Source organism: Amyelois transitella, chromosome 30 (genome assembly GCF_032362555.1).
Source record: "Amyelois transitella isolate CPQ chromosome 30, ilAmyTran1.1, whole genome shotgun sequence".
NCBI classification, from domain to species: Eukaryota; Metazoa; Arthropoda; class Insecta; order Lepidoptera; family Pyralidae; genus Amyelois; species Amyelois transitella.
The window spans coordinates 3,554,574-3,567,504 of NC_083533.1; the positions used below are offsets into that span (position 1 = coordinate 3,554,574).

A 12,931-nucleotide genomic window follows, 5' to 3' on the forward strand; every position below is an offset into this window, starting at 1 on the left:
GTTGACCATGTTAATGTTAATTAAAAATAAAACGAAATATCGTACGAAATATTTTTATTTAAATATTTTTACAACAACATGATAACTACCACCCCTCTGAGTCGTTTATATGGCGCACCGTTAACCCCGCTAAATAAATAACTTAAAACAATAGTTCTTTACTTTTATATATATATATATATATTATCTTCCTAGGTTTTATCCCCGGCCGTGACAACGGACACAAGAGTGAGTAATAACACGAAGCGACTCCTGTCTGATAAGTCAGTCAGTCAGTCAACGAGAGGATGATACAGCTCTGATGCCGCTCTGCAGCTTAATTTAAAAGAGTGTCTAAGACACCTTTCTTGAGCTACCAAAGTACCTTATATATTTATACAATAGCCTTTGTCCGTAGGTTCACATAAGTGCTGATTTACAAAAAAACATTTGAGTCACACATTATTTTTTAAATACACATATCTAAATTTACAAAAATAAAGGATTTGATCAATTCACCTAACAATGTATCATTCATTCTATTACTAACTAAAAATTAAACAACAATAAAAGCAAGTTATTGATAAACCAATGAGCACTAACGGAGTCAGGATAGAACTATTAAGGTGAGAAATTTAATCTATGTATGTACGAGAAATCTGAGGTATTCAACGAGAAACTACAATCATGGCCCTAACAATATCGGATTGGAGTCAAGTAAACAATTAAAAACCAAATGGTAAATTTCATGTTTCTCGTACTGTTTCTCGTCTATATCACGAGAAACGCTAAATACTCTTAAGAAATTTATATTTATCAATATCCGTATGCATAAAAAATATTTTAAGTAGATATATTATGATATTATCCCGACTCTTCTCAAACCTAGATAAAAAAAGGAATGTACCATATTTGTACGTAAATCAGGAAAGCTTCTAAAATGAACACAAGTGGAACAAACGTAATGATAATAAAACTAAATTTTATTTTCCTTGTCAAAATACACGCCTACTTCAAATCTTATAATTTGAACCAATAAATAATATAATTATATATAGGATAAGTCCGACATTGTATATATATTTTTTAAATACAATGACTGGTTTGTAATTTGTTACATTTTTTTTATTATGTAAAACTAAAGAGTTTACAAACAGATTATATAAAAGATAGTATAAGAGAAACACCTGTGGATGTCTATTTGGGACACGTTGATAAGGCGTGTCTTGTCTATTTCTCTCTCTTTCTATCATTCTGATTAACCTCAAGTGTAAAAGAGAAGATGCGCTTTGTCAACGCTAGTGGATAGTGTCAGTAACTCGATTATAAAGATAACAAGTCGGGTATTTTAAGTTCTATTTTTATGTACAAAAATAAAAGTGAACAATCTTGAATCATATTTAATGGAACTTTAGAATAGGACCACTTAATATCTTTCCCATGGATGTCGTAAAAGGTAAACAAGGGAAGGCTAAAAAACTTGGGACTTGGGATTATTTTTGTACGCGATGGGCTAGCAACCTGTCACTATTTGAATCTGAATTCTATCATTAAGCCAAACAGCTGAACGTGGCTTGTCAGTCTTTTCAAGTGATAGACTATATGTATCTTAATTTTCATGTTCGTTTTGTTCTCACGGGTTTAAATTAATTCAAAAATATATTTTCCTACAAAAAGTCATATCAGATTGTTTAAATTTATTTTAGTACCTAAAAAATGGACTTTTAATATAAAACCAAGTAACATAAATGCGATAGGCAATAAAATTAATTCTTGCATTTTTTTCCATTTCTCTCTTCAGAAAAAAATAAAAATGTACAAGGTACGGGCAATTCAAAAATATATGTTAACCCTATGTTATGAATGACACAAACATGAAATCCGTGAGGCATTTTTAAATATATCTTTTAGTGCATATATTAAAAAAAATCATTCATGAGATTTCGCATCTCCACAATTTCACATCCTAACTCACACGCTATTTCTATAAAAATCAATGACAATTTTAAGTATAGTCTAAACTCGAATTCAAAGAAGTTTCAGACATATAACTTAAAAGATTACAATTTCAAAACTGATTTTTCTTTTTCAAATTAATTCCAAAAACACAATTGAATAGAAACAAATTTTGATTTACATTATGTAAAAAGATTTAGGCGAAGTATTGTATATAATTTTTTTAAGTTATTGTCTTAAAAATACTTTGAATCAAGGCAACTGACTATAAAAAAATAATTAATAAACACAAATCATATTTAAAAATATACCAAAAAAAATGGTCGTGCAACAAAATTTGTTTATTTATTCCAATTCGAGATATAATTCTACGTACGTATAATGATAGCATAATCCCTGATTATAAAAAAAGAATGAACAATATAATAAAAGCTCATTTAGGTGGTTAAAAATCGTTATAAATATAGTGTTGCCATTTTACAAAAGTGGCACCTCATTTACGGGAATATTTTTTTTAAATGGCAATAATTTCAAAACGGCCAAAGATGTTGAAAAGATTATAAAATAAAAATGGAATAATTTATTGCTTTAAACTTATTTAAAATACCCGCACAAAATGTTTACTCACTATTGTAAATTACTTGTGCATTTTAACGAACTCTTTTACTTGACTTTATTATTTACTAGCTGTGCCCGCGACTTCGTCCGCGTGGAATGTGAAAGTGAAGTTATTTTGGGCATCATTGAAGCCCTCAAGGATGAATAATTTTACCCGATTTTTTTCACATTTTCCATTATTTCTTCGCTCCTAATAGTTGCAGCGTGATATTATATAACCTAAAGCATTCCTCGATAAATGGTTAGTTCAACACAAAAATAATTTTTCAATTCGAACCAGTACTTCCTGAAATTAGCGCGTTTAATCAAACAAACTCTTCAGCTTTATAATATTAGTATAGATATACATGAAGATGAATTATGAAATTATTAGAAACCTATTGATTTTCCGCTATTAACTGTACGCGAATGTTGTTCGCAAACTCGTTTAATAAAATAAAAATAAAATATTCCTACCAAACAAATCCTGGTACATTTCATTCATCGTTCTAAGAGTTACACATCTTTGGCCATTTTATAAACATATAATTTGTACACAATATCTAATACCCCTATTTGACTATATAAATAAATAAAATTATTGCTCCATTTCAAGTGATGACAGTTTTCTTATGAATTCTGATCTTTGGGACGGCGTTAGTTCCTGAAAGAGAAATGATAAATTTATATGACAATTAAGTTTAATACTCTTTTGAAGACAAATTTTTATTTAAGTCTTGAGATACCTGGTACTATCAGACGCCGAGAGGAGCCCGGGGTGCGCCTACCCTTGCGGGGTAGACATAGTATTTTTTATTTATTTGTTCTACCATTGTTTGCTACATTGAAACATGATATACAATCTAATACATATGTTAAATTTAATTACTAAACGTGCAAACCATTGAAGGTAAACAACACATACTCAAATTCTTAGTTGAAAACATTAATATATTTTTAAACAGTTGATACAATAAAGATAACAAAAATATAAATCATCACAGACCATTCATGACTCCCTTACAAAAGCTCGCAAGGGAATCATGGTGTACATCACATGATACACTGACTCTGTTATACAATCGACCAATCATACACATAGGTGTATTCTAACCCAGAACAGTTCGAAGGATTGGCAGAATCAATTGAGATTGAGGACATAGGATTGAGACTTCATCACTACATAGTATAAAACAAAGTCGCTATTTTAGTCCGTTTGTCTGTATGCTTAAATCTTTAAAATTACGCAACGGATTTTGATGCGGTTTTTTGTAACAGGTAGAGTGATTCAAGAGGAAGGTTTTTATGTATAATTTTTTCCGAATTTTGCACCCGTGCGAAGCCGGGGCGGGTCGCTAGTACTTTATATTATGAAGTTTGGAGTCACAAAATGGCGTCCCTACCACTAAACAATGTGAAACACTCACCATGACCATGGTGTTGACGGCTTGCAGCACGGAATCCTGTCTGATGGCCCTCAGGTTCCTCTCCAGCACCGAGTTGTCATCACCTATCTGAGCTTCGAGCCACTTGCAGACCGCCTCATTGTTATGCTCCCATTGGTGAGACTGATGATACAAACATACATACACATAATCACGTCTATATCCCTTGCGGGGTAGACAGAGCCAACAGTCTTGAAAAGACTGATTGGCCACATTCAGCTGTTTGGCTTTATGATGGAATTGAGATTCAAATAGTGACAGGTTGCTAGCCCGTCGCCTAAAAGAAGAATCCCAAGTTTATAAGCCTGTCCCTTAGTCGCCTTTTACGACATCCATGGGAACGAGATGGAGTGGTCCTATTCTTTTTTTTTATTGGTGCCGGGAACCACACGGCAAGACTGATGATGATGAGATAATTATATCAAAATAGGTATTTGATTCTTCATTATGGTATTGATTGGAACATTAATAATTAAATAAATAAATATTATGTATACGGGACAAATTACACAGATTGAGTTAGCCTCGATGTAAGTTCGTGACTTGTGTTACGAGATACTAACTCAACGATACTATATGTTATAATAAATACTTATATAGATAATACAAGACTCAGGCCAATCAGAACAAGTTCTTTTCTCATCATGCCCTGGCCGGGATTCGAACCTAGGACCTCCGGTGTCACAGACAAGCGTACTACCGCTGCGCCACAGAGGACGTCAATAATTCTCATATAATTTTGAATTCACATTGGTTGACGTCGAAATTACTACATTAAACTAAGTTTGGCGCCATTTTTAATAATTCAATTATTATTTACTAGTTGGCCCGCGACTTCGTCCGCGTGGAATAGTAATTTTGGGCATCATTGAAGCCCTCAAGGATTAATAATTTTCCTCGTTCTTTTCACATATTCCATTATTTCTTTGCTCCTTATAGTTGCAGCATGATGTTATATAGCCTACAGGCTTCCTCGATAAATGGTCTATAAATGGTCTTCAACGCAAAAAATATTTTTCAATTCGAATCAGTAGTTCCTGAGATTAGCGCGTTCAAACAAACAAACTTTTCAGCTTTATAATATTAATATAGATTCACATTGTTTGACGTCGAATTAACTACTTTAAACTAAGTTTAACGCCATTTTTAATGCGTCAATTATTATTTATTCACATTCACATAAAATATACAAATGAAAAAAGGGGTTAATTCTACATACATACAAATAATCACGTCCTTCTCCTACATACCCTATATGTTAAATACCGGTAAAAAAAAAACAACAGTTCTCGTGGAATTTGCGACAAAAACCGGTATTCTTTCGTAGGTAGCGCTAAATTCGCTCATGTAGGTAGCGCTAAATTCGTCGCTTTTTGTAGATGTCGCTAAATTAGCGCGAGCGAAGCTGCGCATAAAATAAATAATAAAAATAAAAATGTTTATTTAGGTAACCAAAACCAAAGGTAAGTACATAACACAAGTTGTGGGAGTCTCCTTTTAAGCAAATTTTGCTTGTGCCAGGAGGCACCGCTCTTTCATAACATAGCAATTATTATTACTACTAAATAAACTGTTAACAAACTTAAGCTTAATAAAGGTTTGAAAGTACTTTGAACTTAATTAAACTTATTCAATTTCAAACATCAAATCTAATACTACATAGTAACTCATAGAAGACGTGGTAGGTATTACTCACCAGGGTCTCCCCCAGATCTTCAGTGAACCACCTCCTGAGAGTGGCGGCGGCCGCGCCGTGGTCCATGCCGCCAGCGGCCCCCACCGCCGCCTGGACCCTCTTCTCCTGGGAGTTCTGTCGTAGGAGCCGACGAAGGCGCCAGAACAACTGGCGGCGGGAATCCCGCCACGGTATTATATCCTAGAGAAAAACAAAGTGTTTTGTAAAAAGAAAAATCTCGAAACGTTAAGGAATATTGAAACGCGTGATGTGCGTGGTGGAAACGCAGGCTCTAAATATACCTCTTCCACGAACAGATGACTCTGTTCTGCCTATCAGTACATACATACATATACATAACATAAAAACACGCCTCGTTCCTGGAGGGTGATGCAGAGACTACCTCTTTCCACTTGCCACGATCTCTGCATATTTCCTTCGCTTCATCCACATTCATAACTCTCTTCATGCAAGCTCGGCGGTTTCGGGTACTTTTGACCTCACCCTTTACCAGGACGTCCTTAATTTGATCAAGATATGAGATACAACATACATACATATAATCACGTCTATTTCTCTAGCGGGGTAGACAGAACCAACAGTATTGAAAATACTGATAGGCCACGTTCAGCTGTTTGGCTTTATGACAGAATTGAAACTCTATAAACTATATCAAAGGGGCATTGGGATCAAAGGGTCGTCAAAGAGGTCATAAAGACACTGTGGTCAGAAATGTCACAAAGGTCATAGAAATTGAGGGCAGATGCGACATGAAGGTCAGAGGGTCACGGAAGTCGGAGAGGTCACGAGGGTCAGAAATAACTCAAATACTCACAAAAATGCATCCTTTCTCCAGCATCCTCTCCGCAGTGTCGTGCAACTCTGCAAACTGCACGGCCACCTCGTGGTATATGGGGCTCAATTCCTTCTCGCGAGACTTTATCGCTTTCTCCAAGGAATCATTACGTCATAGTTACTGAGGTCATATCAGATAGCCACCGAGCCCAAAATTGGAGGGACAGCGAGGTCACAGAAATCATGGGTTTCATGGGAGTTTTGAAAAAAAACTGAGGTCAGAGACACTGAGGTAAGAAAAACACTAAATTTAGAAAGTGACTATGTCAAGGGGAGCAGTGAGGTCAAAGGGTGGTCAAAGAGGTCATAAAAACACTGTGGTCAGAAATGTCAAAAAGGTCATAGAAATTGAGACATGAAGGTCACAGGGTCACGGAAGTCAGAGAGGTCACGAAGGTCAGAGAGGTCACGAGGGTCAGAAATAACTCAAATACTCACAAAAATGCATCCTTTCTCCAGCATCCTCTCCGCAGTGTCGTGCAACTCTGCAAACTGCACGGCCACCTCGTGGTATATGGGGCTCAATTCCTTCTCGCGAGACTTTATCGCTTTCTCCAGAGACGATAATTCTGTGTCTAATTCGCGTACTTTGGTCTCAGCTGTTGGTAAAAAGAAAAATAATTAACTTAATCCTTATTATTGCTTAAACTTATACACTTATATATAAAGTTGGGATTCCTCTTTTAGGCGATGGGCTAGCAACCTGTCAGTATTTGAATCTCAATTCTATCATTGAGCCAAACAGCTGAACGTGACCTTTCAATTTTTTGACGATTGTTGCCCGCACCGCAGTGGATATAGATAGATCACGGTCAAAAACCGCACCCCGGGCTCCTCCCCAGAGGTGAGGATGTAACCTGGCCTAACACCAGGTATACTAAAGGAGAATACTGTAAATCCTATCAACACGTTCAGTTATTTGGCTCAATGATAGAATTGAGATTCAAATAGTGACAGGTTGATAGCCCAATCGCCTAAAAGAAGAAATTCCAGTATTTTCAAGAATAATGACTCTGTCTACCCCCATGGGGATATAGACGTGATTATATGTATGTATACTATCCGACTAAAAATACAAATTTTTATAAGTATTTGTGGATGTCTATTTGTTTACTCTTTCACATAAAACCTACTCGACGTATTTTGATACAATTTTATACAAGTGCAGAACATAACCTGGAATAACAAAATAAGTACTTTTTATCCCGAAATTCTCACGGAAGCGAAGCCCTGAGGAGCTAGCTAGAAAATAAATAAAAACATTACCGGCTTTGCCTGCGTCTGTTTTGATGAGAACGTCGTCGATGGATCCGCGGCGGTCCAGGTTCTTTGACAGGTCCTTGATCTGCTCCTTGATTTCTGAAACAATATGTGTAGGTATTCATGGTGAGAAAGTAGCGAGAAACACGAGATATATGTGAGAAACCAAAGAAATATTGTGATACGATGTGCCAAATCTTTTATTTATTATATCCTTATATTTAGGTCCCATTTTGTATAAATTTATAAAAAATACATTCAGTTTTAAAAAGAAAACTTATTGCGATGAGAAACACCAGTGAACCGGCGAGAAACTACTACAAAATATTGGTAGCCTCAACTAAAATTTTTTCACCTTTCAGAAATAAATATCTATGTGCTATATATTTATATCTGTGCGCTATATACATTTCGTCATACTCATTAAATTATTCCAAAACATACTATGAGAAACATACTTGTTACATTGAGAAACAATAAACTCACCTTGCACTCTCGCGCTGAGTCTTAACAATTCTGGATCGAGCCGGTGCATAGTTTTCAGTATATCCCTTTGTTTGTACTTCACTTCTACTATGCCCTCTGCTTCTAATACTCCACCTCTGTAAAAAAAACAACATATATATATATATATATATATTACATATATGTTAATATATATATATAGATATAGCAACCTAACGCATACAGGGTCACTGGTGACACATCCAGTTACCCAAAACTTCAAGATACCCTCACAATGATGACAAAAGTGTCAGTTTCTCACCTGGCCTCCGGGTCGGCGTACATCTCCATCCGCCTGGAGTTGACGCTGGGGTCCACCACGGCCCAGGCGCCGCCGCGCAGCTCGGCGCCGGGCGGGATGTACACCAGCACGGGGGCGGCGGCGCCGCGCAGCGCCCGCACTATCTCCGCGCCGAACTTCAGGATTTGCTCGTACATGTCTGGTCAATATAATAACAACATAACATCAACTTCTCCAAAAGACCTCCACGTGTTGGATTAATATCCCCACGCAAGCCTCTCAAAAATCCGGGGTGTATAGACCCGTGAAATCCAAGAGGAGAAACATAATAATAATAAATTTCTTTAATCGAGTAATAAAAACTCATAGTGTGGTAATACAATACATAAATATGTAAAATTAAATAAATAAATAAATACTAATACGGGACAAATTACAAGTGACGTGTGGTACCCGGTTGCCGTGTGGTTTCCGGCACCAATACAAAAAAGAATAGGACAACTCCATCTCTTTCCCATTGGTGTCGTAGAAGGCGACTAAGGGATAATCTTACAAACTTGGATTCTTTTTAGGCGATGGGCTAGTAACCTGTCACTATTTGAATCTCAATTCTATCATTAAGCCAAATAGCTGAATGTGGCCATTCAGTCTTTCCAAGACTGTCGGCTCTGTCTACCCCGCAAGGGATTTAGACGTGATTATATGTATGTAAGTATATACATATGTTCCGTTAAATCTAAATCGTGGCAAGTGGAAATATGTAGTTTCAGCCTAAACCTCAGGGCAAAAGGCGTGATTTTATGTTTGTACATATGTTTGTATGTAGGTATGTAAATCTAAATCGTGGACGCACACGCAAGTATAATCTTACCCTTTTGACCACCGCTGAATCCTCTCCAGTTGGCGAAAATCATGATCGGCAGACCCTCGCGGGAGAAGTCGTTGATAGCTTGCGACGTTTTGTAAGCGGAGTCGGGGAACCACACCTGTGTGTAGATTAATAAAACATGACAGCGGTCGGAACAGTATGTGGCGACAACTCTACGCCACACGTCACAAACAAACAGACTTTTCAGCTTTATAATATTAGTATATTATAAACTTAAACTGAAAAGTCTGTTTGTTTGTTTGAACGCGTGAATATAAGCATACTAGAGGCCGCCCGCGACTTCGTCCGCATGGAAACCCTATCAATCCCGCGGGAACTCTGGGATAAAAAGTAGCCTATGTGTTATTCTGGGTCTTCAGCTACCTACATACAAAATTTCATGGTAATCGGTTCAGTAGTTTTTGCGTGAAAGAGTAACAAACATCCATACATTCATACAAACTTTCGCCTTTATAATAGTAGTAGGATATTATAAATGTGAAAATGTTTCGTGTTTTCATGTCAAAACATCTGAAAAAAAAAGGCTGGTCAACTGGTAGACTGGCAGAGAATGAGTAATCTATACTAATATTATAAAGCTGAAGAGTTTGTTTGTTTGTTTGTTTGAACGCACTAATCTCAGGAACTACTGGTTCGAATTGAAAAATTCTATTTGCGTTGAACAGACCATTTATCGGGGAAGGCTATAGGCTTTAGGCTATACAACATCACACTGCAACTATTAGGAGCGAAGAAATAATGGAAAATGTGAAAAAAACGAGGAAAATTATTCATCCTTGAGGGGCCTCAATGATGCCTAAAATAACTATTCGACGCGGACGAAGTCGCGGGCACAGCTAGTGTATTATAAATGTGAAAAGGTTTTCGTGTTTTCATGTCAAAACGCTCGAAGAAAAAAAGGTAGAGTCCGCCATTTGTAATATTTTTTTTGGGCAATAACGTGTTAAAATAACAAAACCACTGAACGATCGCCACGTTACTTTACACACGCACAGTTGGGGGACTACAGAGAGAAATGGGAGGGGGGAAGGGGGGAAGGGGGAAAGGGGGAGTGGGGGGGTGTAAATGAGCCGCATGCACCGACCTGGCCGGCCTGCTGCAGCGTCTTAGCCTCGGAGTCCAGGTTGGCGGGGTCGGCGGGCAGCGTCAGCTCCACCGTCCTGGTCTCCACGGCCACCACGCCCACGGGGATGCCGCCCAGCCGGGCGCGACCTGGGCGAGGAGGGGGGATCATATTAATTGTTGTTCCAGAAATATATGTACAGATATCCGTGCCGTGTGGTCCCCGGCACCAATACAAAAAAGAATAGGACCACTCTCTTTCAGACTCTACTTTACAGATCAATCTGTATCCCATGGATGTCGTGAAAGGCGACTAAGAGACAGGCTTACAAACTTAGGATTCTTGACTATGTCTACCCTGCAAGGGATATAGACGTGACCATATGTATGTATGTATGTATGTCTATACACTGTTAAAGTTATACAATTTATAGCTTGATCTCTATGACAACAGGTTTGAAGAAATATTTTTATACGGGACAAATTACACAGATTGTGTTAGCCTTGAAGTAAGTTCGTAACTTGTGTTACAGACAAATATCCAAGAGTCAGACCAATCAGAGAACTCCAACTTTCTCCACCTGACCAAGATTCGAACTCAGAACCTCCAGAGTCACAGACAAGCGTACTACCGCCACAGAGGCCGTCCAGACTCACCAGTGATGACAGTCTGAGCCCAGGGCCGCATGATCTCATCGAAGAAAGTTCCGTTTCTCATCACGCCCCGACCAGGATTCGAACCCGGCCCCTCCTGTGTCACAGACAAGCGTACTACCGTCACAGAGGCCGTCAAAACTCACCAGTGATGACTGTCTGAGCCCAGGGCCGCATGATCTCGTCGAAGAAAGTTTCGTTTCTCATCACGCCCCGACCAGGATTCAACTCAGGACCTTCGGAGTCACATATAAGCGTACTACCGCCACACAGGCCGTCAAAACTCAGAGCAATTTATTACCGCTTCTTCTGCACTTCTGCCTTGAAAGCGGCAGTAAACTTAGTTTTAAGTAATCTATTTGACGTCAACCAATGTTGTTAAACCATACGTTTCGACAATTATTAAGCGACATATAGTATCCTATAGTAATGAATAAAAATTTTGAATTTGAATTTGACTCACCAGTGATGACTGTCTGAGCCCAGGGCCTCATGATCTCATCGAAGAAAGTTTCGTTTCTCATCACGCCCCGACCAGGATTCGAACCCGGGACTTCCAGTGTCACAGACAAGCGCACTACCGCCACAGAGGCCGTCCACACTCACCAGTGATGACTGTCTGAGCCCAGGGCCGCATGATCTCGTCGAAGCTGCCCGCGTCGAAGAAGCCGGCGCGCGCCGCGTCCCCCGTCAGCATGAGGCGGGGGTCGTGCGCGGCGCGCGGGGGGCTCCACTCCACGGGCCGGTCCCAGGGGTCCCCGGGCCGCATTATCGGGACTATGCTCATTTTGTCCTGGTGACAAAATAAATAAATATATACGGGACAAATTACACAGATTGAGTTAGCCTCGAAGTAAGTTCGACACTTGTGTTACGAGATACTAACTCAACGATACTATATTTTATAATAAATACTTATATAGATAAACATCCAAGAACCAGGCCAATCAGAGAAAGTTCGTTTCTCATCATGCCCTGGCCGGGATTCGAACCCGGGACCTCCGGTGTCACAGACAAGCGTACTACCGCTGCGCCACAGAAGCCGTCAAATGGTGTCATAATGTTGGGATACGAATGAGAAATGGGAATAATTTATTAATAATGTATGTATGTGCCGTGGTGTGGTTCCCGGCACCAATTCACAAAAAAAGAATAGGCTAGCAACCTGTCACTATTTGAATCTCAATTCTAGCATTCAGCCAAATAGCTGAACGTAGCCATTTTGTCTTCAAGACTGTTGGCTCTGTCCACCCCGCATGAAATATGGACCATATGTATTTATGTGTAATGTATGTATGCATGTGCACTTTATCGCACCACCAACTCAAAGTTTTTCCGTTCGGTCAGCTGGTTGACTGGTAGAGAATGCCAAACGGCATTAAGTACGCCTTTTGTACATTTCTTGAGTGAAATATTTTTTTTTTAATAAAAAAATAATACTCTTCATTACTGTTGGAAGTATAGTTATTAAAGTTATTTATCCCTACAGAAGATAAAAAGAGAAAATAGTAGAAAATAATCAGTTTAAAAATCTCTATATATTATTCAACATAAACATTAAGAACCTTTGACAATCAAAATTAAATTTCGACATACATATCTCTAACAAACAAAATCATGGCAACCGGTCGCTATGGCGTATATCAAGAAAGTCGTCTACATACCTTAGGTACGAATGACAACCATCGCACCGCCGTCCTCACGGCGTCCAAATCCGAAGGTGCCACAGCGTGGGAGACGCCATTGTGGTGCATTACCTGCACAAGTATTATTGAACATCAATAAGTAGGTCGTAAAAGGCGACTAAGCGCTTA

General features: G+C 38.5%; 1 protein-coding gene across 3 annotated transcripts in view; it reads right to left on the minus strand.

Annotated features, from left to right (window-relative positions):
• Window positions 1-39: 39 nt before the first annotated feature.
• Window positions 40-12,931, minus strand: part of LOC106131003 (acetyl-CoA carboxylase) — an 88,737-nt gene continuing 75,845 nt past the window's right edge. For 2 of the 3 annotated variants that reach the window (XM_013329969.2, XM_060952958.1), the window contains 11 exons: window positions 12,782-12,874; window positions 11,724-11,910; window positions 10,486-10,613; window positions 9,384-9,498; window positions 8,534-8,711; window positions 8,254-8,369; window positions 7,774-7,866; window positions 6,946-7,106; window positions 5,674-5,853; window positions 3,960-4,100; window positions 40-3,196 (listed from right to left, as the gene is read on the minus strand). In XM_013329969.2, the coding sequence (XP_013185423.1) occupies window positions 3,131-3,196; window positions 3,960-4,100; window positions 5,674-5,853; window positions 6,946-7,106; window positions 7,774-7,866; window positions 8,254-8,369; window positions 8,534-8,711; window positions 9,384-9,498; window positions 10,486-10,613; window positions 11,724-11,910; window positions 12,782-12,874 (1,458 nt within the window). In that variant the 3' untranslated portion in view covers window positions 40-3,130. Of the gene's footprint in view, window positions 3,197-3,959; window positions 4,101-5,673; window positions 5,854-6,918; window positions 7,107-7,773; window positions 7,867-8,253; window positions 8,370-8,533; window positions 8,712-9,383; window positions 9,499-10,485; window positions 10,614-11,723; window positions 11,911-12,781; window positions 12,875-12,931 lie in introns of those variants that run through there. The other variant, XM_060952957.1, reaches the window with a different exon arrangement.